Below are 19340 nucleotides of genomic sequence, written 5' to 3' on the forward strand. Positions count from 1 at the left end.
CGATTGTGAGCGCGGTCGCGAGAGCATAGAGGAGAAGAATGCTCGGTATCATCGGCGTCGGCCATTTCTATCGTGCCAGCCCGGTTGCATCTAGGAGGAGGTGGCGGCGCGCTGCGCATAATGCGTGTGTTTCAGAGCGCATAAAACGCAGCGGGGAAACTACTGACCACATCCGAGGCGAATCTTTATCCAATTACTTATTCTCCTTATATCTGATGGCATCGATTCCGTCGAAGAAAAATTATTTATTGTTCGAAATATATAGTCAGCTTCTTCTACCGCCAGCGTGTGATTAAATGGCGCGATAAAATTTACGAGCACAAGTAACAAGATAGATCGATTTGTGTGTGTGTGGATATCGTTCTGATTGACTTAATTAAAAAATATTTTTTTATCGGATTTGGAAATGTGTGGAATGTGATCGATAGATGTAAATTCTCTTCTTCTTCTTCTTCTTGTTCTTGTTCTTCTTTCAGTGAACGGCTGGCGCGTTAACGATGGACGGTAGTAGATCCTGAGCAGAAAAATGGACAAGAATTTCCCAACGTTGGTCGCGTGTCGCGAATGAAAGTATCCTCTTGATGGTGGAGTACAGGATAATATTTAGAACGATATTTTTCACTTGGCTACCAGAGTGTATAAAGAAAATCGCGTATCTACTATGTGGCTCAGTTCTCGCGTGGAGATCCACCTCGCAACGTCTTTTTCGGATTACTCGGCACAGGGGATTGGAGTAAAATATCGTGGTCGGGATCATCGATGTGCTCTACGCGAAGCTCAGTGAAATTCGCCCCATCTTAATCGTGGTTTTCTGTTCTAGGGGGGCAAACGGTGCTCCTACCATGGATAGGAAAATGTTCTTTTGTCTCGTAAGTAGTAACGCGATGTTATGCATAAATTTTTTTTAAGTACAAGTGTAAAATCGATTCCGTGTGAATTATTGACGGAGTTGGAAGATTTTTTTTCTAAAAATTGTGCGTTATATTTTTTTTTTTTTTTTTGGAATTCGCAATTAACAAATTACGCTTCCTTTATTCAACTCGAAACTCCGATGTTTCGCTCTGTTATTTTCTCGAATAAAAAAAAACACACACATACACGGGAAATAATTAACACGTGGAAGGAATTATAATAAAAGTAGTACGTAACGCTGTTTAATATTTATCCGAAAAATTAAACATAAAACATCGATAAAATTTATAGAGTGTATCCAAATAACAGACACGTAGATCGGTGTAATTGGAGCACTTTCTTTCTCTCTTCACATTTCGACACCAAAAGCCTTTCTTAATTTGCCTACTCGAGTCTGCTAATCAGAGGAAAAAAAGATCTTACTTTCTTTCGGTTGAATCGATCATTGAAACTTCGCGCGTATCGAGAATCGTTTTTCTCGAAAGTAGAACAGAAAATCTCTAAACGTATAAAAACTAATTTCCACTCATTTCTTAACTTATTAAATCTGATTAAATCTTATTCTATTCTCGCCATTGATTAAAAAAAAACGACCGATTATTTCACCAACCGTTGATTCAAACAAATTCGATCATAGATGTGACAATTTTAAATTATATAATAATTTTCATTTAGAAGGAAAAATTTGTCCAAAAGATTCGATCAAATTGTTTTCCAAATCGGTGAGAAAGTTTCTATGGATTTGCTCCCGTGCACATTCAGTCCTTGATTGTCATAATAGTACACGCATGCATTTTACTTTTCCAGCCTGCCCGTTTTTTTTCTAGGTCAGTCCCCTTGACTGCCACTTATTTTCACCGATCATTCCGTTTAGCGGTTTCGTATTATCTTAAATTCCCAATTATCGGTTTAGCGCTTTCTTCTTTCGAGGATCCTTGCACAAGGCCCTCGCCAACTCGAACGCGTTCGAGTTTTACGGGGACGCGTTTAAGTAGAAAACGCAGTGCGATTAATCCGTGCGATCGTCCATAATTCTTCGAAATTGTTCGGGGCAGCGGAGGGGAGCGTATAAAGCGAGCGGGAAATTTAAAAATTTCTCTCCTCGAGCGTAACGATCGATTTTAATAGGAATCTCGGATAATTATTTCACATATATCTCTTATAATTTTGGTTAAATTGGGATTTAATGAATAATCGGCGTTCACTCGCGATATAAATAAACGTGTTGGGTATAAAATTCGAGATATGCGATCATCACCTACGATTTAATCAGATCCGAGGCAATTCGATTTGAAATTTAAACGAGGAACGATTATGCGAAATAATATTTCTCAATATTCGGAAAATATGAATGAAATATTAATTTGCACGCGGAATAATTTATTTTCAACTAACGAGTGATTTTGTTACTCGCTTCGGTTTTCCGAAACCGAACGGACGAAAGAAATAACCGATCGGAATAATTTCAAACAAATCGATTTCCGTCGAATCGGGAAAAATTACGACGTTTCAAGCGTCGAGGAGTTTAATTAAACAAATTCCATATTTAACGGGAAGGAATAATCGTCGAAATAATTTCAAACAAAAATCACGAGATTATATTCGAAATTATCTCGGGTAATTATCACTCAAATTACACGTTACTCGATACATTATCATTTCCAATCAATATATCATTTCAAGAATTTTCACAAATTTGATTTCAATTTATGCTCCCCCAATAGCGCAAACCAAACTTTATACTTCCATCCATATCGAGTTTCCATCATTTGTTAAACTGTTTGATTAAATATGATCGACCTCTATTAACAAATATTTCATATTCGATGCAGGTCGTTCTCTTATCTTTCAGCTGGCCATTTCAACAAATCTGATTTCAATTTATGCTTCCCCAATAATACAAACTAAATTCTATACTTCCATCCATATCGAGTTTCTATCATTTGTTAAACTGTTTGATTAAATACGATCGATTAACAAATATTTCGTATTCGAGATCATTCTTTTATCTTCGAGCTGACCATTTCAAAAATTTTCACAAATCTGGTTTCAATTTATACTTTTCCTTTGATTAAACTTTATACTTCCATCCATATCGAACTATCATTTCTATCATTTATTAAACTGTTTAAATAGGATCGATCTTGATTAATAAATATTTCGTGCTCGATGCAGATCGTTCTTTGATCTTCGAGCCATTTCAAAAATTTTCATAATGTGTTTTCATAATGTGTAATTTCATAATTTTCTTTATGTTTTTCCTTTAATTAAACTTTATACTTCCATCCATATCGAACTATCATTTCTATCATTGTTAAACTATTAAACTGTTTATATGATTAAATATGATTGATCACAATTAAGAAATATTTCGTGTTCGATGCAGATTGTTTTCTTATTTTTGAGCTGACCATTTCAAAAATTTCCACAAATCTTCAATTTATACTTTTCTTTAATTAAACTTTATACTTTCATCCATATCGAACTATCATTTCTATCATTTATTGAACTGTTTAAATAAGATCAATCTCGATTAACAAATATTTCGTGCTCAATGCAGATCGTTCTCTTATTTTTGAGCTATTTCAAAAATTTCCACAAATTTTCAATTTGTGCTTTTCCTTTAACTAAACTTTATCACAACGAGTTTCTATCGTTCGTTAAATACGATCGACCTCGATTAACAAATATTTCGTGTTCGATGCAGGTCGTTCTCTTATTTTTGAGCCACTTCAAAAATTTCCACACATCTTCAATTTATGCTTTTCCTTTAATTAAATTTTATACTTCCATCCATATCGAACTATCATTTCTATCATTTATTAAACTGTTTGATTAAATATGATTGATCGCGATTAATAAATATTTCGTGTTCGATGAAGATCGTTCTCTTATTTTTGAGCCATTTCAAAAATTTCCACAAATCTGATTTCAATTTATGGTTTCCCTTTAACTAAACTTTATACTTCCATCCATATCGTACTATCTTTTCTATCATTTATTAAACTGTTTAAATAAGATCGATCTCGATTAACATATTTCGTGCTCGATGCAGATCGTTCTCTTATTTTTGAGCCATTTAAAAAATTTCCACAAATCTGATTTCAATTCATGCTCCTTTCTTAATTAAACTTTATCACAACGAGTTTCTATCGTTCGTTAAATACGATCGACCTCGATTAACAAATATTTCGTGTTCGATGCAGGTCGTTCTCTTATCTTTGAGCTGGCCACGCGTAACAGGTGCGGGAAACAAGAAGGTGGATGAGGCGGCGTTCGATCAGGTAGCGACCGCGTCCGAGAACGTGGCGCAAAAGGTGGCGGGGAAGGTGGAGCAGAGGCGGGATAATTTTCGAGGCCAGTTGATAACATCCATGATAGACACCACTGTCCACTACGAGAATTCGAACGGGTTCGTTCCTATATTGGTGTCCACGTCGGCATCGCCGTACGATCCGCGCCAACAGCTCGGCCGCTCCGCTCTGGGGAAGGGAAAAGAAACGATGAACGTTACTTTGAACGAGAACAATTCTTTGAACGAGAAGGAAAATTCGAGCAGGATCGAGGAAAGGGAGGAGAGGAAGGAGGAGGCGGGGGAGAGCGACGACTTCGTGAACGATCCCATGTACTCGACCGAGGCGAGAATACTGCTCAACTTTTCTAATTTGAACGCGAATCGTAGATCGTTCGAGTATCAAGGCAATCAGAACGATTTCGATCTGTTAAAAGTTAGGAACGATACGCCGGAGATAGCCAATTATCCGAATTTGTACGAAGAGTCGACGAGCAATATTCTCGAATCGTCGAAACGATCGAGAGGTCAAACCAAGGATCGAAAGTTAGAAGGATACGTGGGAAATTACGGCACGGTCGTTTCGCCTTCGTCGAAAAGCAACGAGGACGATCCGTACAGCTTTTACTACTCCGCCGACTCGGCCGAGGATAAAGAAAGAAAGAGGAGTCACGATAGGGAGAAAGTGGGTGGCAATTATGAACAGCACAGATATGTCACGGGATACGGCGGCCAGAACGAGCCATCCGCGTCGTCCTTTCCAAGGCTGAACCAGGAGGTCGACGCCTTTCTGAAGACCAACGCGAACAACGACGTTCCGCCATCCTCCTCCTCCTCCTCTCAACTAACGAACAGCCACAAATTTTCCAGGCCCGTCGTGGTCGCCGAACCGAATTACAACAAGTTTGATCAACCGTCCGGAATATCCGATCTCGACACGGACGATTACCGAACTTCGAGGATCATCGAAGGGAGCTCGGAGGTGTCGCATCGTTACACGATGAACAACAGGGACGGAAGGTTCGAAAACGACGAGGATTCGAGGGACACGTCGGACGACACCGATTACGTGGAATATACGGAGAGGCCGAGAAAGGCGCAGCAGAAGAACAGGAGGCGGCCGAACGGCAACTCGAAGAGGCTTCCCAAGGAGCATCGGGGCTCCCTGGACGACAGCGCGGAGCACAAGGGCAAGATGAAGCATCACTCGTCGAGGTCTAGGCAGGTTCATCGACAAAGAGTGAGAGGAGGGAACTCGTGGTCGGACGAGTCGGACAGGCATCGGGAGCAGGAGGACAGCTACGAGGACGTTAGATACGACGGCAGGTTGTCGGAGACGAGGCACGCCAAGTCGCAGAGCGTCAAGTTCAAGCCGAGCACCAGCTGGAACCAAATATCCCCGAATCTGGAGATATCGCACTCGAGCGGGATCGAGATCGATCAACTCGAGAAACCGAAGCTGATCGTCCCCGTCAAGGTGAACCTGGTACCTACGAGCTTCGACCACGCAACGGCGATCGGGAGCAGCCAAGGGTTCGACGTCTCGAACGCAATTTTGCGCAACATCGTTTCATCATCGCCCTCGATAAATCCCGGGGGGAACGAGGGGAAGATAAGGGTGTCCACGCCCCTTCCAGACATTATCGTCGGCCAGGGGAACTTTCGCAATTCGATGCACGCGGTTCTCCCGCAAGCGAACGGCCAACAGAGTAACAGATTCCCCCCGAATCTCAAACCGCAATACCTGTCCACCACGATCGCCCCTGTTTTCACGGTCAGCCCCAACCCCAATTTCCAGATTCAGGACGCGACTCGTACAAATGTGGTCGATCCCTCGAATCACGTGTCGACCAATCACGCTCCACGATTGATACTTCCACAACCGACCCTTCAAACCCTCTCGACGCTGGTGCAAACGCCGGTCACGGGCTCCGATTATATCCAGGTGAACCCTCACGGGATGCACGGCCAGAATCCTGTTAGCAATGGTAATTTGCAGGTGCAACCGCTTCCCACCATCGCCCCTACGGCTCACGCTATACCGGTCACCAAGATCAATCTGATTACGCCGGAATCTCAAGGTAAAAACGCCCTCCTCCCGGAAACGGACACGAATTTCTTGGCCACGGCCAGCCTGGCGGTCGGCCACAACGATCACGGCCAAAACGATAATTCTTATTATCTGGAAAACTCGAACGGGCAGCAAATTGTCAAGCAACCGGCCCAGGTCGTGCAACCGGCAGGCTTCTACCACCAGGCGATTCCTCCGTCGAGGACGAAAACGACCTACGTTCAAACGACCAATCTGTTGCCTGCGGTGTTGCAACCTCTGCCAACCTACACCACCCTATCCGCGAGCACCCCTTCCAATGTTCCCTTCCAAGGGAATACGGTGGAGGCGAGTGGGGGTCAAGGATTGGCGAAACAGGGCGAGCTGGATAACGCAGCCTCGAACTTGAGAAACGTCAAATTCCCGCCTCTCGCGTATCAAATGATCGACAGCGCGGGCAGTCACAGCACCGATAACGTTAACACTGTGATAGGTAGCGGGCATCTACCGCACGTGGGGACGAGGAACGTGGAAATCGTAAATCCGAACATGAAACCGGCCACGTTTCACGACGCTTCGATCATAAATACGTACGAGACGATGCACTATCCGGCCGCAGTTTTGACCACCTCGATACCGATGTTCGCCACGACCAGCTTCGTCACGGCCAGACCCGCCCTCCTGTCCTCGACCGTCGAACCGATCCAAAACGGGGCGGTTTCGACGACGGAGGGGCGCTCCGTCGACGACAATCGAGCGTCCAACACGAACGTAGATCCCACCAAGTCGTACCTGGGACGGGACAGGCCTGTGTACAATCCGCTCAACTTCGTGCCCAACGTGGACGTGGTGAAAAGTCAGAACGCCCTCAACAGTAAGCTGCACGCCGTCGAACCTCTTCAACAGAACCTGAATCTCGTCCCGTTGTTGCCTGGTGGCAACTTCTTCAAGCCGAGCTTCTCAGCTCAGAGCGAGCTTCTTGTCAAACCGAAACTGAACTCGGATCTGCAGGCGTACGCGGAGCAGATGTTCAAGGAGTCGTTGAAAACTATTTACAACACCCAGAAATGGAACAACGACAGGAAAACGGGGTTGTACAACCGGTACAACATCACCGATTCCGATATATCGAAGTTGAGGAACGAGTTGCAACGATTGAAGGCGTCCTTGGATTCGAGGAAGAAGAAGAACCACGATGCCGATCCGAGCGAGACCAAGGTGAGGACGACGGAGTTGGCCAACAGGAAGCCGGACGAGCTGATGGCTGCGTTGGAACAGATGCTGAAGAAGAATCCCTCGGATTCGTTGCACAATTTTCACGGAACTAATAATAAACCACACCGACATCGCAGGCCCAACGAACAGGACAATTACAATTTGGGCGATCCGAGGGACAACAAATACGAGTTTTTGACTCCGCCCCAATTGAATTCTCATCGAGGGAAGAATCATTTCCAAGCCGGTGACAAACCGGGGAAGAAACGGCCTGGGTCGAGCAGATACAAGAGTTACAATCATCAAAACCATCATCATCATCATCATCAGCATCATCAACAACACGGGCCAAGATCGCATCCGAGGAGTAATTCTAAGGCGGGGGGTATCGAGGCTTCTGGGTCGAATGTCGAGCCAGTGCGCGTAGACGGACTTTCCAAATATGGGAATATGCACGATTCGAGACAGTTCAGGAAGGGTTTTTCGCCGTTCGATTCTCACCTCGGCTCGGCATCGCCCTTCTCGCGCGAGAAAACGTCTCATTTTTCCAAAACGGGTTTGAAAGGGACGGAGAAGGGGAAGGAGAGCGCGCACAACAATCCCAAGATGCATAATTTTTACGGGATGTTGATGAAGAACAAGCAGCTGCCCGCCGGCGATACCCCCAACTATTTTCGGGACAAGGATCAGTTGAAGCAGTTCTTCGAGACGGAGAAGCAACGAATGCAGCAAAAGTTTTACGACGATGCTTTGAGGGATTATTTTAAAAAGATGTCGGATTTGGGATACGCCGGGATATCCAATTCTCGGATATCTTTGCCGGAGAAGAGGAAAGTTTGAATTTGTACAAAGAAATTCTGATGAATTCTGTCTTGTAGAGTAAATACACTTCTTTCTAATCGTAGAAATTGGTAAGATAATGAAATGCGCAAAAAATTTGATACCAAGTAGACGAATAAGTCTATCCATTGTTTTTTCTTCATCTTCTTATTTCTTTTTTTTTTGTATTCTATTCATTGTTAAATTGAGAGAGAAATGAGAAAAAAAAATTTATTTTTAATCAGAGATCATTTGGAGTTAAAAAGAGTTTTAAATTGAGACTGAAGGAAAAGTTGCAATTGTTTACTTTTAAGGTGCTATCGTTTGCTGTATATATTTACTTGCTATAAACGAAAAAAATGTGAGTTTACTTTTATTCTTCTCTATCAAATCTATTCGATCCTACGCTCCTTTTACCGACCTTCGGTTACTTTTACTTTTCTCTTCGGACAAAGTGCAGAAAAGTGAGCCGTTTTTCAAAACAATATCGCAACAATGTATTGTAAGAAAATGGCAAAAATATTTTCCACTGGATTAAAAAGCGTGATACGTAAAAAAGACGACGATTTCGCACCATTGATCGTGCAACAAAGATCTGCCAACCATTTCTGCAGAAAAAAAGAAACAAATCCCTGTGACGTAATCGACGCCATCTTTACGCTCCCGTTTTTTGCGAATTATCGACGCGCTGATTCTTCTTTCAATTTCCTGCGCACGTTGCGCCAATCATGATGGATTCAATTTGAAACGGAGACCACGCGTTGGAATATATCCGTAGCGATATAACTTTCACTAGAAATTATAGTTGGAAAGCAATTAGAAACTTTTTTCTTTTCGGCCTGCGACACGGCCTGGGAATAATATGGTCGAGCAATTTCTTCGAGAACGAACGGTCAGTTAATTGTATTTCCGGTGAACTTGATCGTTACTTCGGGTTCTTCATCCCTTCAATCTCAAAAGAAGATAATAATTTATTACTTCTTCTTCTTCTTCTTTTTACGAAATCCCTTCGAGCAACGTTTTCGATACGTCTTGTTATTTCACTCGTTGAAATTCACTCGCTCGAAAGTTTCGTTTAAATTTCTCGAAACTTTTTAAACCTCTCGAAAATCTCGAGAAGTTTTTTAAAAGTCTCGAAAAACTTTCGATAATTTCTCTTCTCTCCCTTTAAAAAATCTTAAATGTCGAGATACTAGAAAGAAATGGAAAAGAACGAAAGAAAGAATTTAAGAAAACGAATTGGATATAATTTCAATCTATCGTTGAAAGATATGCAATTCGCTTTCCTCTTCGAACGATATCGCTTCGAAATATTGAGAGTCACGGGTGACGATCATTGACTGCGCGCCAGGTATGCAATCGAGGAAATATAAATTAACGAGGAGCCGGGTCGTTGACACGCCGGGGGAGAGTCGATTTAACACTCGAACTGTTTTTCTCGACAAGGTTTTTTGCCGATTATAGAAAAGCCAAACCCATTCGGTTTGTCTCGCATCGCTAATCGCCGAATATAAAAGATCTCGAGGATCGTGCGTCGCAGACATTTAACAGGTAACATTGGCGACTATCTATCGAACGTCGGTGGTGCGTCATGCTGGTACGTCCATTCTTCTATTCGATTTCACTCGATTCGAGATAATTAATTGAATTCCGCGACATCGATCATTTATATCATCGTCGAATATATTCCAGATTATTTTCACCGTCCTACTTATATCGGCGCTCAACTCTGCTACAGGGGTTGAATTTTTCAGTGCAAGTTTCGCGAGACCGAGACGAGGGATCGTCGAGACGAGCCACGATGATCCCCGGGACGGTAAACCTCGATCGATCGACGTGGAGAAAAGTAGTCCAAGATCGAATTACAAAAATGCCAAAATTGTAAAGGAGCCTATAATTGGTTCCATCGATTCGCCAATGTACGGTGATATATTCAAACAATCATCGTCGTACATTGTTCCACCGTTTGAGACTCAGAACGTGCCGTTCCTGCCGTATTCCGATAATTTATTTACCATATCTGCCGGCTACAAAATTGCAAACGACGACAATTTCGGCAAACCGGTAAACCAAGCAAAGATATACAACCAGAACGTGGCTGCAGGTAAAATTTTCGATTAATAATAAATTAAATGTGATTCAAAGCTTTTCTGTATGCAAGTGAAACGGATATTTTCATTTTTGGCCTCCATGTTCCATTCAATTATCATATTTAATTCGGAATTTTATTACTTATATCGAATAATTGAAAGAAAATCATCGAAGAGTCTTGATTCAATCCCTTCTTCCTTCACAGGTACAAAGTTACAAATTCCAGTGTACAAGACTAATTATCCACCGAAATCCGGCGAAACGTACGCGCCAATTTTCCAAAATAAGAAAGCCTCGTTTCCCTCGTACTTGTCCAACTTGCAGAACCAGCTAGTTTTGAAGCCAACTGTGGAAGACAATCGGTTCAATTTCGGGGAAGCGGGGACGGGCGAAAAGGTAAACGCCGTTCAGCAACTGGGCTCCCATTTTCTGCTGCCCAGTTTTCAAGGCCAAGTGATCCCCATTTCCACCCTGGCCAACAACGCGCCGTTCCCGCGCTACAAAGGCGCGGCAATCCAGGTTTATCCAACCGTGGCCGGGTTTTCAACCACGGCTTATCAACCCCTCCAGGCACAGCAACAATTCCAATTTGGCCACGGTATCGTCCAACCTGTTGACAACTCGGGGCGACCTCCTCCTAGCCAGGCGGAGGAAATTCGATCAGACGTCGAGATAATCGACGAAAAGAAACCCAGACCCCCGCCTAGGAGCGACGAAGATGACGGCGATCAAGCTGATGACGACGATCATGGTTCGTTAATCATCGATGATTATTATTATTGAATTTGTTAATCGTGTCATTTGATTTTTATTTTTTAATATTAAAAAATATTAAATAATAATTATTTAATATTAAAATTTTATAATAATAAAATAATAAAATTTCTAGATTAACAATATTATTTGTGGAGTTAGTTGCAAATTTTAGAATTAGATTTAAAAAAAGTTGTTACTTATTCAATTCTTAGACAATTAGGATTTATAATGAGAATATTATCAATTGGTTCAACTGAATTAGTATTTTTACATTTATTTATTCATGCAATATTTAAATCATTAATATTTATGTGTATTGGTAGGTATATACATTATATAATAATCAGGATATTCGTTTATATTATATTTATCCATTAAAAAGAATAATTATAATTTTTTTAATTTTAAGCTTATGTGGATTTTCTTTTTTAGTAGGTTATTATTCTAAAGATTTAATTATTGAAATATTTTTTTTTAGAAAAATAATTTATTTTTCAATAATTAATTTAATTGTTGGTACAATTTTTATTTATTCATTTCGTATAATTTTAGTTATGACTAGAAAATATTTAATGATAAATATTATTTATAGGATAAAATTATATGTATTTCTATATTATTAATGATAATTTTTAGATTAATTTATAGAAAATTAATTTTTAATTTAGTAAATTTTAATTTAATAAGAATTAATTTATTATTAATTAATTTATAAGTTAATAGTATTTAAAATAATTAAAATAATAATTATTTTTTTTATTATTATAAAATTTTATTATTAAATTGAAAAATTTGGAGAGAGAATAAATTCGATTTCTTTTGAACAGGTTATACCCCTCCTGAAAGACATGAGGCAAATTCGCAGGACGATAACGATGATTACGAGGTTAAGAGTTTTAAAGCGCCGCCTGCGGAAGGTGACTTTAAGCCCTCCACGTCGTTTCCATTCAAGGAATACGACGAGAAGTTTGGCAGATACTCGAATCGTGATAAATTGGGTGGGGATGAGAAATCGGTTTCGAAGAATCGTGATTATTCGGGCGACGATGACGACGAGTCTTCGGCCAGGTATCTGTCGGAGGACACTTCCTCGAAAGCTTACTACGATCGGCAAGAGGAGGAAGAGGGTGAAACGTACGATGACAAGCCACGTGACTACGAAAGACGGAAGACGAAAGAGGAGAGAGACGAGAATGCGGCTAAATATTACGATAAAAATTTCGACGAGGAATTCGATGCGTCGTACAAAGCGAAATTATCGAAACAAAGTAAGCTCTATTTCTTCTTTCCTTTTTATTCAAGTTAATTATTTGTAAAGTAATAAATTGTAAAAATTCAAGAAATGAAACACGGGAAAGGAGGGAGGAACATCTACGAGGTCGAAGATCCTTCGAGCGAAGGAAGTCAAAGGAACTTCAGGTATTACAAAGATTCACGGAATACAGGAGGGTATAGCTTAGTACCTGAAACGAATATATACGAAGGAGGTTTTGGATATAAGATACTTGGAAGACGTACGATATTATAAGATCCACGATTCATCTGCGTTAATATTCGAAGGACAATTATATCTGTTCCAATTTTTGTTGTGTTATTTGTATATTACGTTTGTTTCTATATATACGTGTTACATAAATCTACGTTATAATAATTAAACGATTTTTTTCATTTTCATTCAATTATTACATCTCACACAGAGAAACAGAATATTCAATTTGAAGAAATTTTGACATTCATTGAATAAATTGAACGATTCTCGATTTAAGATTTATAGCCGGAAGTATCGTGGTAATTAAATTTCTTTCTAAGTTTCTCGTTCTCAAGAGAACAGCCTTCCGGCCGGGTAATTGTACGGCAAAGCTATTGTCATTAGTCAATAAATATAATTTTCGTCGCGATACTCCTATTTTTACATTCGATCTTAATAGCCTTAATTAATCTTCCCGTTGCACCGATTCGATCGTTCGAGCGTTCACTCACAAATGAGAATCTCTATATATACTCGTTCCTCTCGAGCTGGACAATTCAGTATCATCGATAACACGATTCCACGCGATTCCTACCGATATGAAGATCACTTACAAGGTAATCCATCTTTTTCTCAAAGACTTTTTTATAAAATCCTTTCTTTGATTCCCGTGAAGGGATGATTGTTTAAAAACCCTTTTCTTTCAGATGGTCGTTGTCTTGGCTTTGGCCAGTATAGCGAGGCCAAAATTGATATCGAAAAGGGGAAAAAGAAGCGTGGCCGTGGTGGGGCCGTCCGGCTACGACTTTTTTGGGGTGGCGCCAATCTTCTCTACCGGATCGTGGCCCTCAACCGGGTTTGGATCCGCTCCCTGGAACCCTTCGGGGATACCCGACGTACCTTTGACGCAAGTTCAGGTCCAAGCCACGCACGACGTTGCTATTCAGGTATGCTATTCAGGGTTAACGATCCAAGTGTTTTTCCTTTCTTCTTTTCTTATTCTCATCGGTCGAATCCAGGCATTGAAGGATCCGGTTGACGGAACCCCTAGCGTCGCCTATCCACCAGACGTATTGAAAGCTATTCAACAGGCTAAGGAGGCGAATCGGAACGTAAATTGGGCGCAACAAAAGGTGGCAGAGGCGAAACAGACTACTGTTATTCAGCAGAAAGTCGCACTTGCTAAGGAGGCTGCCGCGAGGGAGGCTGCAGCGAGGTATTCGATCTTTCAATTTTTAATCCCTATTTTTTTTCTTTTGATTAAATGAAAAAAGAAAAGGACATTGATGACTAACGTATAGACAGATAAGTGCTATATATCCTGAATAACAGCACCGAAGCGCCATCTCTCGAGAACTAGAGCGAACTAGAATACTAGACGATACGATCCTCGAAACGAAATATCAATCAGTTGAAAATCCTTTGTCGTTTCTATATACAGATCGCAAGAAATTTCGTCAGCTGCCGAGGCCGAGGCAAGAGCAAGCGCAAAACAATTGGTGGCCCTGCAACAAAGATTGGCGTCGTTGAAAGATGCGGTCGCAGCTGCCCAACGAGTGGCCGCTGCGAGGGAAGCAGCTGCGGCCGCCGCCATTCAGAGGAACGCCGCTGCAACGGCTGCCGAGTTGCAAAAACAGGATGTCGACAAACAGATTAGCCAAAGCGAGCAAGAAGCGAAGGTATGATATACGTATTCACGATCCTGTTGAGTTTCACGAGTTTTGTAGACAAAAGGCAGAACGAGAACTTTTATTTTCAGGAGAAAGATATAATAGCGGCCAAGGAGGACGCCGTCGCGAATGCCGTGCAACTCGCGGCATTGCAGAAATCATCGCAACATCACCCTTGGCGTCGATAAATTCTTTTTCTTTTTCTTTTTTTTTCTCTCTTTTCAATCTTCTTCCTCTTTCAATAACCATCTCGTTACATTAACGAATGTAATCACGGTGACGGTTTGCTCTTGGAATCTTTTCTTTACACTTGTTACGCAAAATAAACGTTGTCTCGTTATATAATATAAACAAAATCGATCGAAATCGATTAATCGTCCAATCCACCAAACTGGTAAAGAGAAATGGTGAAAAATGTGTGCAACGAGCGAAAAACCATTATTCCGAAACCCATTATCCGTTTAACCTCGTTCGACCTTATTCAAACGACGATCTTCCTCCCTCGAGCGAAAGATTACTTAACAACGTTCGATCGTGGCACACTTGCAATCAGAGATCTGCGACTCTGCGCCAGATTAGCTATCGGTCAGCGCTTCCTTTCACGAGAGGTTGCGGTCGAATCACGGGGAGGTCGGAGGTCGGAGACCCCGATTTCGAGATTTCCTGGACCTGGCGTGAGACAATGGTATCGGCGACGGTTTGTCGAACGGAAATGGGAGTGAAAGTGACCAGTGGGGTGAATTCGTTTCTTTGATCCGAGTATCAAAGAATGCGAGACTTGGTCTATGAATGTGTGTCTGGACAAGCCGACACACGACGACTCACGAGAACAACGATCCGATTTTTTTCTCTTTCCTTTTTTTCTTTCTTTAAAGTGACGCCGCTCGTCCAATCTAGGAACAGTATCGGAAATTTCCTTTCACCCGCCTCTCTTTCTCCAATATCCGTAACACCGCCCCACATTCTCCCCCCGTCCACTCCACGAATCAGGAGTAATTACGTGGGAAGAAAGTACGTTCGATCAAAGTCACTCTTTCCAGCCTTTGGGCGTCTTCCACGTATTTGCTCCTTGACCGTTCACCTGGATAAAATGCCACCTTTCTGTCACCGAAACGAAACAGAGAGAGAGAGAGACATGCATTTCGCGTAATCATTTCTGGGAGGGATGCACTTTGCCAGCGTTTATAACGTAAACGAGTAATGTAACGAGTGACTTTACTCGAAGATCGATTTCTTTTTTTTTTTAGAGTCAAAGAATGAACTTAAAATCTTATGGATTAATAATAGGTTTTATATTAATAATATTAGAAATTTTTCGTTCTTTAATAAAGATTCGTGGAACGGACGATGAGAGCGTGCTGAATAACAATAACTAAGCTTGTAAAATTATCCTGCTTCGTCGAAAGAAAAGAGAGAAGAAATTGGAATAACTATCTGGTAAACACGACTATTATTATTATAACGAGACGCCTCTTTTCGACTGATATTTTTATCGATTCAATTTTTTTGGAAGGGGGAGGAGGAGGAATTCGCTTTTTGCCTTTTACCTCGCCTAGTTTTAATTCTACTTTCCTTTTTTTTCTCTTGTTTTGTTTTTTTTTTATTGCGCCATCGGTGAAACTCGAGCTGTAACTCGAATATTTTAATAATCGGTGTCACGAAAGCGTCCCATCTTCTACATTCTCGAGTTTTAAAAAAGTTAAGGATTCTTTCTCAACCGCGCTTCATTGTTTTTCACGAGGAGGAAAGTGGCATTGAAAATATATAGCCCGATATTTCCGTACCCTCGCACTTGTTTTCCATTCCATTCAGAGCTCGATGCGTGTTGCTCTCGTTCGAGCGAAAGAGAAAGAATTTCATTTCATCAAATAAGGGAAAACGGAAGAGAGGAGATCCACGAATAGGAAAAGAAATCGATTCGAACCAGCGTTCAGGATCAGGATTGTTGTGTTGTGCATGGGAGGTTCGTTAGAAAACGACGCATTTCAACCGAATTCCTTCGAGAGTCGAAACTGCTCCTCGACGAGAAGCCTGGTCATAACATGTTAATCCGAGGGAAAGTTAAAATAATATCGTTTTTTGCCACCAAGAAAAAAAAAAAGAAAGAAAAAAAAACATAATAAAACGAAATTACGCCAGCAGGAGGGAAAGCTTCTTAGATAGAAACTGAATGAAACTGCACGTTACAACGATCGATCGTAACTTCCAATTTCCTGCGGGACGATCGCGGTTTCGAATCCCGTGACGGTTGACACGGAAAGTAAAGTAAAGTAAAGTAAGGTGCTTACTTTTGCAAGGAGCAAGAGCGCGGCGTTTCGAGTTTCGACCCATATCGATATGGACTCGTAAACGGTTTCTTACAGTGTTAGTATATACGAGCATGCAAGTCCGGTTTCCAAGGAGAGAGATCATCCGCGCCTCCCGGGTAGGGAGAAAGCGTATAAAAAGGATCGGTCCATGGACGAGCTCTCGCAGTATCCGTATACGTTTCTACACCCACTGTTTCGAATTGGTGGTTCGAAAAAATGCTTCCCTGCTCCCCTGTAAGTAAATCGAGGAAGGGATTGTTAAACATGGACATTAGATATCGCGTATACGAGTATACATTCACGAGGGAGGATCTTAAGAGAAAGAGAAAGAGAGAGAGAGAGAAACGGAGGGAGAATATTTTTGTACTCGTCTTTCGAATTCAGCCATCCAGACACACCACCGTGAAAAGTGACCATTCGCGAGTATATACTCTTCCCTCCAATTCTTTCTCATCGGTTCCAATGCGTAATTTATTCGCGACGGTTCGTAAAACCTGTCATCCGTGCGGGCTTCCATCTCCACTTTTATACTCGAAGATCGAAGTTACGATCGTGCGTGGACGTGTGATTTATCGAGGTATCAGTTGACCGAGTTTAGAAAGTGGCAGCTGCTGCTCCGAAACAATTGAAATTTCGAATCTCTCTCTCTCTTTCTCTCTCTCTCTCTCTCTCATCCATTACCCTATCCTCGTCCGACGAAACGGAGGGAACTCTCTCGATGGCTCGAACTCTCTTCACCCCGCCTTTTCGACGAATAACTGATAAATTATTTCAGGTGTTGGTCGCGCTTCTACTTGCATCGCGATCCGTGGTAGGCAGTATCGAGAGTAGTTCCGGAGGTTGGCAGGGGTAAGAGGTTGCTTCCCACGTTCGAGAGCGCGCGTTCTAAATCGAGCTTTCAATCTCATTGAACAGGATATCGGGTAGCGACTATGGAACGGGGCACGGGGTGGAATTGGTCGGGCACGGGTTGTCCGATTATGGCTCGTACGGGGGCGGTGGGATCGGTCACGGGTTGTACGAGGGACACGTCCAGCATCATTACGCGCCGGCAGTACCCGTCAGCCAGCACGTCGAGATTACCAAACCTGTGCCCGTCCCCGTTGTTAAAAATGTCGGTAAGTTGATCATTCTTATCTCCATCGATTGCAGGACTCTTTGGTTTGTGTGACTTTTGATTCGAAAGGTAGAAATTGTAATTGTACTCGTATCCGAGATTCGTACGCACAGTTTTCAAGTTTCAAATGCGATCATATATCTAACCAAATAGAAATGTGTCTGTTGTTAAAAATGTCGATAAGTTGATCACGATTCTTATTTCTTGGGGGACTTATTCTTATTCTTATCCTATTCTTATTTCTTTGGTTCGTGTGACTCTTGATTCGAAAAATAGAAGGGATTGTAATTGTATTTGTATCCGAGACGTACGTTTTCAAGTTTCAAATGTGATCGTATATCTAACTGAATAGAAATGTGCCCATGTCTCTTATTAAAAATATCGGTAAGTTGATTACGATTCTTATTTCTTGGGGGACACTTTGGTTCGTGTGACTCTTGATTCGAAAGGTAAAAGAGACTGTAACTTGTACTCGTATCCGAGATTCGTACGCACAGTTTTCAAGTTTCAAATGCGATCATATATCTAACCGAATAGAAATGTGTTTGTTAAAAATATCGGTAAGTCGATCACGATTCTTATTTCTTGGGGGACACTTTGGTTCGTGTGACTCTTGATTCGAAAGATAGAAGAGATTGTAATTGTACTCGTATCCGTACACATAGTTTTCAAGTTTCAAATGCGATCGTATATCTAACCGAATAGAAATGTGTCCGTTGTTAAAAATGTCGATAAGTCGATCACGATTCTTATCTATCGAAGGGTAACTTTGATTCGTGTGACTCTTGATTCGAAAAATAAAAGGGATTGTAATTGTATTAATATCCGAGACGTACGTTTTCAAGTTTCAAATGCGATCGTATAAATATTCCATAGTTAACCTAAAAGTCTCTTTCTCTTGTCATCGAAACTTCGAGCAACGGGTGTATATGATAAAAATTCTTCGAATAGCATCTCAATTAGGACTTTCTACGCGACCACAGGTGTGCCAGTTGCTCAACCAGTGGCGATAGGAGTTCCACATCCGGTCGCCGTAGGAGTACCACAACCTTTTCCAGTTCACGTACCGGTCGCGAAGCCGGTGGCGATCCCCGTGGTGAAGACTGTGGCGATCCCAGTGGAGAAAAAGGTTCCGTTCCCCGTGGAGAAGGTGATACCTGTCCCGGTGGAGAAACACGTGCCCATAACGGTGGAGAAGCACATACCGGTCCCCGTGGAGAAGCCTTATCCCATCCACGTGCCTGTGTACAAGCACGTGTTCCATCGGGTCAAGTCTCACGGTTACGGGTGGAGCCATTAAAGAGAGAAACTTATTTTAAGGATATTACGCGTGTAAACGTAACGTGTATTTAGCTCGCCCGATCTACGAAGAGAAGGAGGGATGACAGACGATGATCTTCCTTCCGCGACGATAACGAGTCTCGATTACATTTTGCTCGAGTGTAAAGGAAGCGTCGGGAAGGAGTGCGAATGAGATGAGATTGTTCGCGCAAGGGGGAATAAAATAGAGAGAGCCATTCTTCGAAGCTATTTTCGTTCATCGTGGTTCAATGTTCGTATATTTCGTTACCTTGTTGTACCAAATAAAAGATGTACGATTATTAACCAAGAGACTGTTTATTTACACTTTCTCCCCTCCCT

The 19340-nt window shown here is 41.8% G+C and overlaps 4 protein-coding genes across 5 annotated transcripts; all 4 read left to right on the forward strand.

Annotated features, from left to right (window-relative positions):
- Positions 1–486: 486 nt before the first annotated feature.
- Positions 487–8658, forward strand: LOC102653932. 2 transcript variants are annotated; one of them, XM_006561877.3, is made up of 3 exons: positions 487–746; positions 821–869; positions 4119–8658. In XM_006561877.3, the coding sequence occupies exons 2-3, from the start codon at positions 843–845 to the stop codon at positions 8307–8309; spliced, it is 4218 nt and encodes a 1405-aa protein (XP_006561940.2). In that variant the 5' UTR covers positions 487–746; positions 821–842; the 3' UTR covers positions 8310–8658. The 2 variants fall into 2 exon arrangements, with proteins under 2 accessions (XP_006561940.2, XP_026298717.1); XM_026442932.1 differs by having other exon boundaries at positions 487–869.
- An 881-nt stretch (positions 8659–9539) lies between these two features.
- On the forward strand, positions 9540–12765 carry LOC102654008. The gene is made up of 5 exons (XM_006561879.3): positions 9540–9885; positions 9981–10392; positions 10585–11130; positions 11963–12403; positions 12476–12765. Exons 1-5 carry the CDS (start codon positions 9880–9882, stop codon positions 12661–12663), a joined length of 1593 nt encoding a protein of 530 aa, XP_006561942.2. The 5' UTR covers positions 9540–9879; the 3' UTR covers positions 12664–12765.
- Positions 12766–12850: 85 nt separating this feature from the next.
- Positions 12851–15442, forward strand: LOC102654053. The gene is made up of 5 exons (XM_006561880.3): positions 12851–13220; positions 13311–13550; positions 13623–13819; positions 14045–14282; positions 14363–15442. Exons 1-5 carry the CDS (start codon positions 13203–13205, stop codon positions 14459–14461), a joined length of 792 nt encoding a protein of 263 aa, XP_006561943.2. The 5' UTR covers positions 12851–13202; the 3' UTR covers positions 14462–15442.
- Positions 15443–16722: 1280 nt separating this feature from the next.
- LOC725903 (zinc finger protein 512B) lies at positions 16723–19310 on the forward strand. The gene is made up of 4 exons (XM_001121697.5): positions 16723–16816; positions 17358–17431; positions 17498–17700; positions 18683–19310. The coding sequence occupies exons 1-4, from the start codon at positions 16799–16801 to the stop codon at positions 18997–18999; spliced, it is 612 nt and encodes a 203-aa protein (XP_001121697.3). The 5' UTR covers positions 16723–16798; the 3' UTR covers positions 19000–19310.
- Positions 19311–19340: the final 30 nt, after the last annotated feature.

This window comes from Apis mellifera, linkage group LG9, assembly GCF_003254395.2.
Source record: "Apis mellifera strain DH4 linkage group LG9, Amel_HAv3.1, whole genome shotgun sequence".
NCBI classification, from domain to species: domain Eukaryota; kingdom Metazoa; phylum Arthropoda; class Insecta; order Hymenoptera; family Apidae; genus Apis; species Apis mellifera.

What these genes read in the sequence shown, in the direction of transcription:
- LOC102653932 (XM_026442932.1), top strand. Translation starts at nt 843, where the DNA reads ATGGATAGGAAAATGTTCTTTTGTCTC. An exon ending in GGAAAATGTTCTTTTGTCTC is followed by an intron (nt 870 to 4,118) that starts GTAAGTAGTAAC and finishes TGTTCGATGCAG; the next exon opens with GTCGTTCTCTTATCTTTGAG.
- LOC102654008 (XM_006561879.3), top strand. An exon ending in CAACCAGAACGTGGCTGCAG is followed by an intron (nt 10,393 to 10,584) that starts GTAAAATTTTCG and finishes CTTCCTTCACAG; the next exon opens with GTACAAAGTTACAAATTCCA. An exon ending in AGCTGATGACGACGATCATG is followed by an intron (nt 11,131 to 11,962) that starts GTTCGTTAATCA and finishes TCTTTTGAACAG; the next exon opens with GTTATACCCCTCCTGAAAGA.
- LOC102654053 (XM_006561880.3), top strand. An exon ending in CGCACGACGTTGCTATTCAG is followed by an intron (nt 13,551 to 13,622) that starts GTATGCTATTCA and finishes GGTCGAATCCAG; the next exon opens with GCATTGAAGGATCCGGTTGA. An exon ending in GCGAGGGAGGCTGCAGCGAG is followed by an intron (nt 13,820 to 14,044) that starts GTATTCGATCTT and finishes TTCTATATACAG; the next exon opens with ATCGCAAGAAATTTCGTCAG.
- LOC725903 (XM_001121697.5), top strand. An exon ending in AGTTCCGGAGGTTGGCAGGG is followed by an intron (nt 17,432 to 17,497) that starts GTAAGAGGTTGC and finishes CTCATTGAACAG; the next exon opens with GATATCGGGTAGCGACTATG. An exon ending in CCCCGTTGTTAAAAATGTCG is followed by an intron (nt 17,701 to 18,682) that starts GTAAGTTGATCA and finishes ACGCGACCACAG; the next exon opens with GTGTGCCAGTTGCTCAACCA.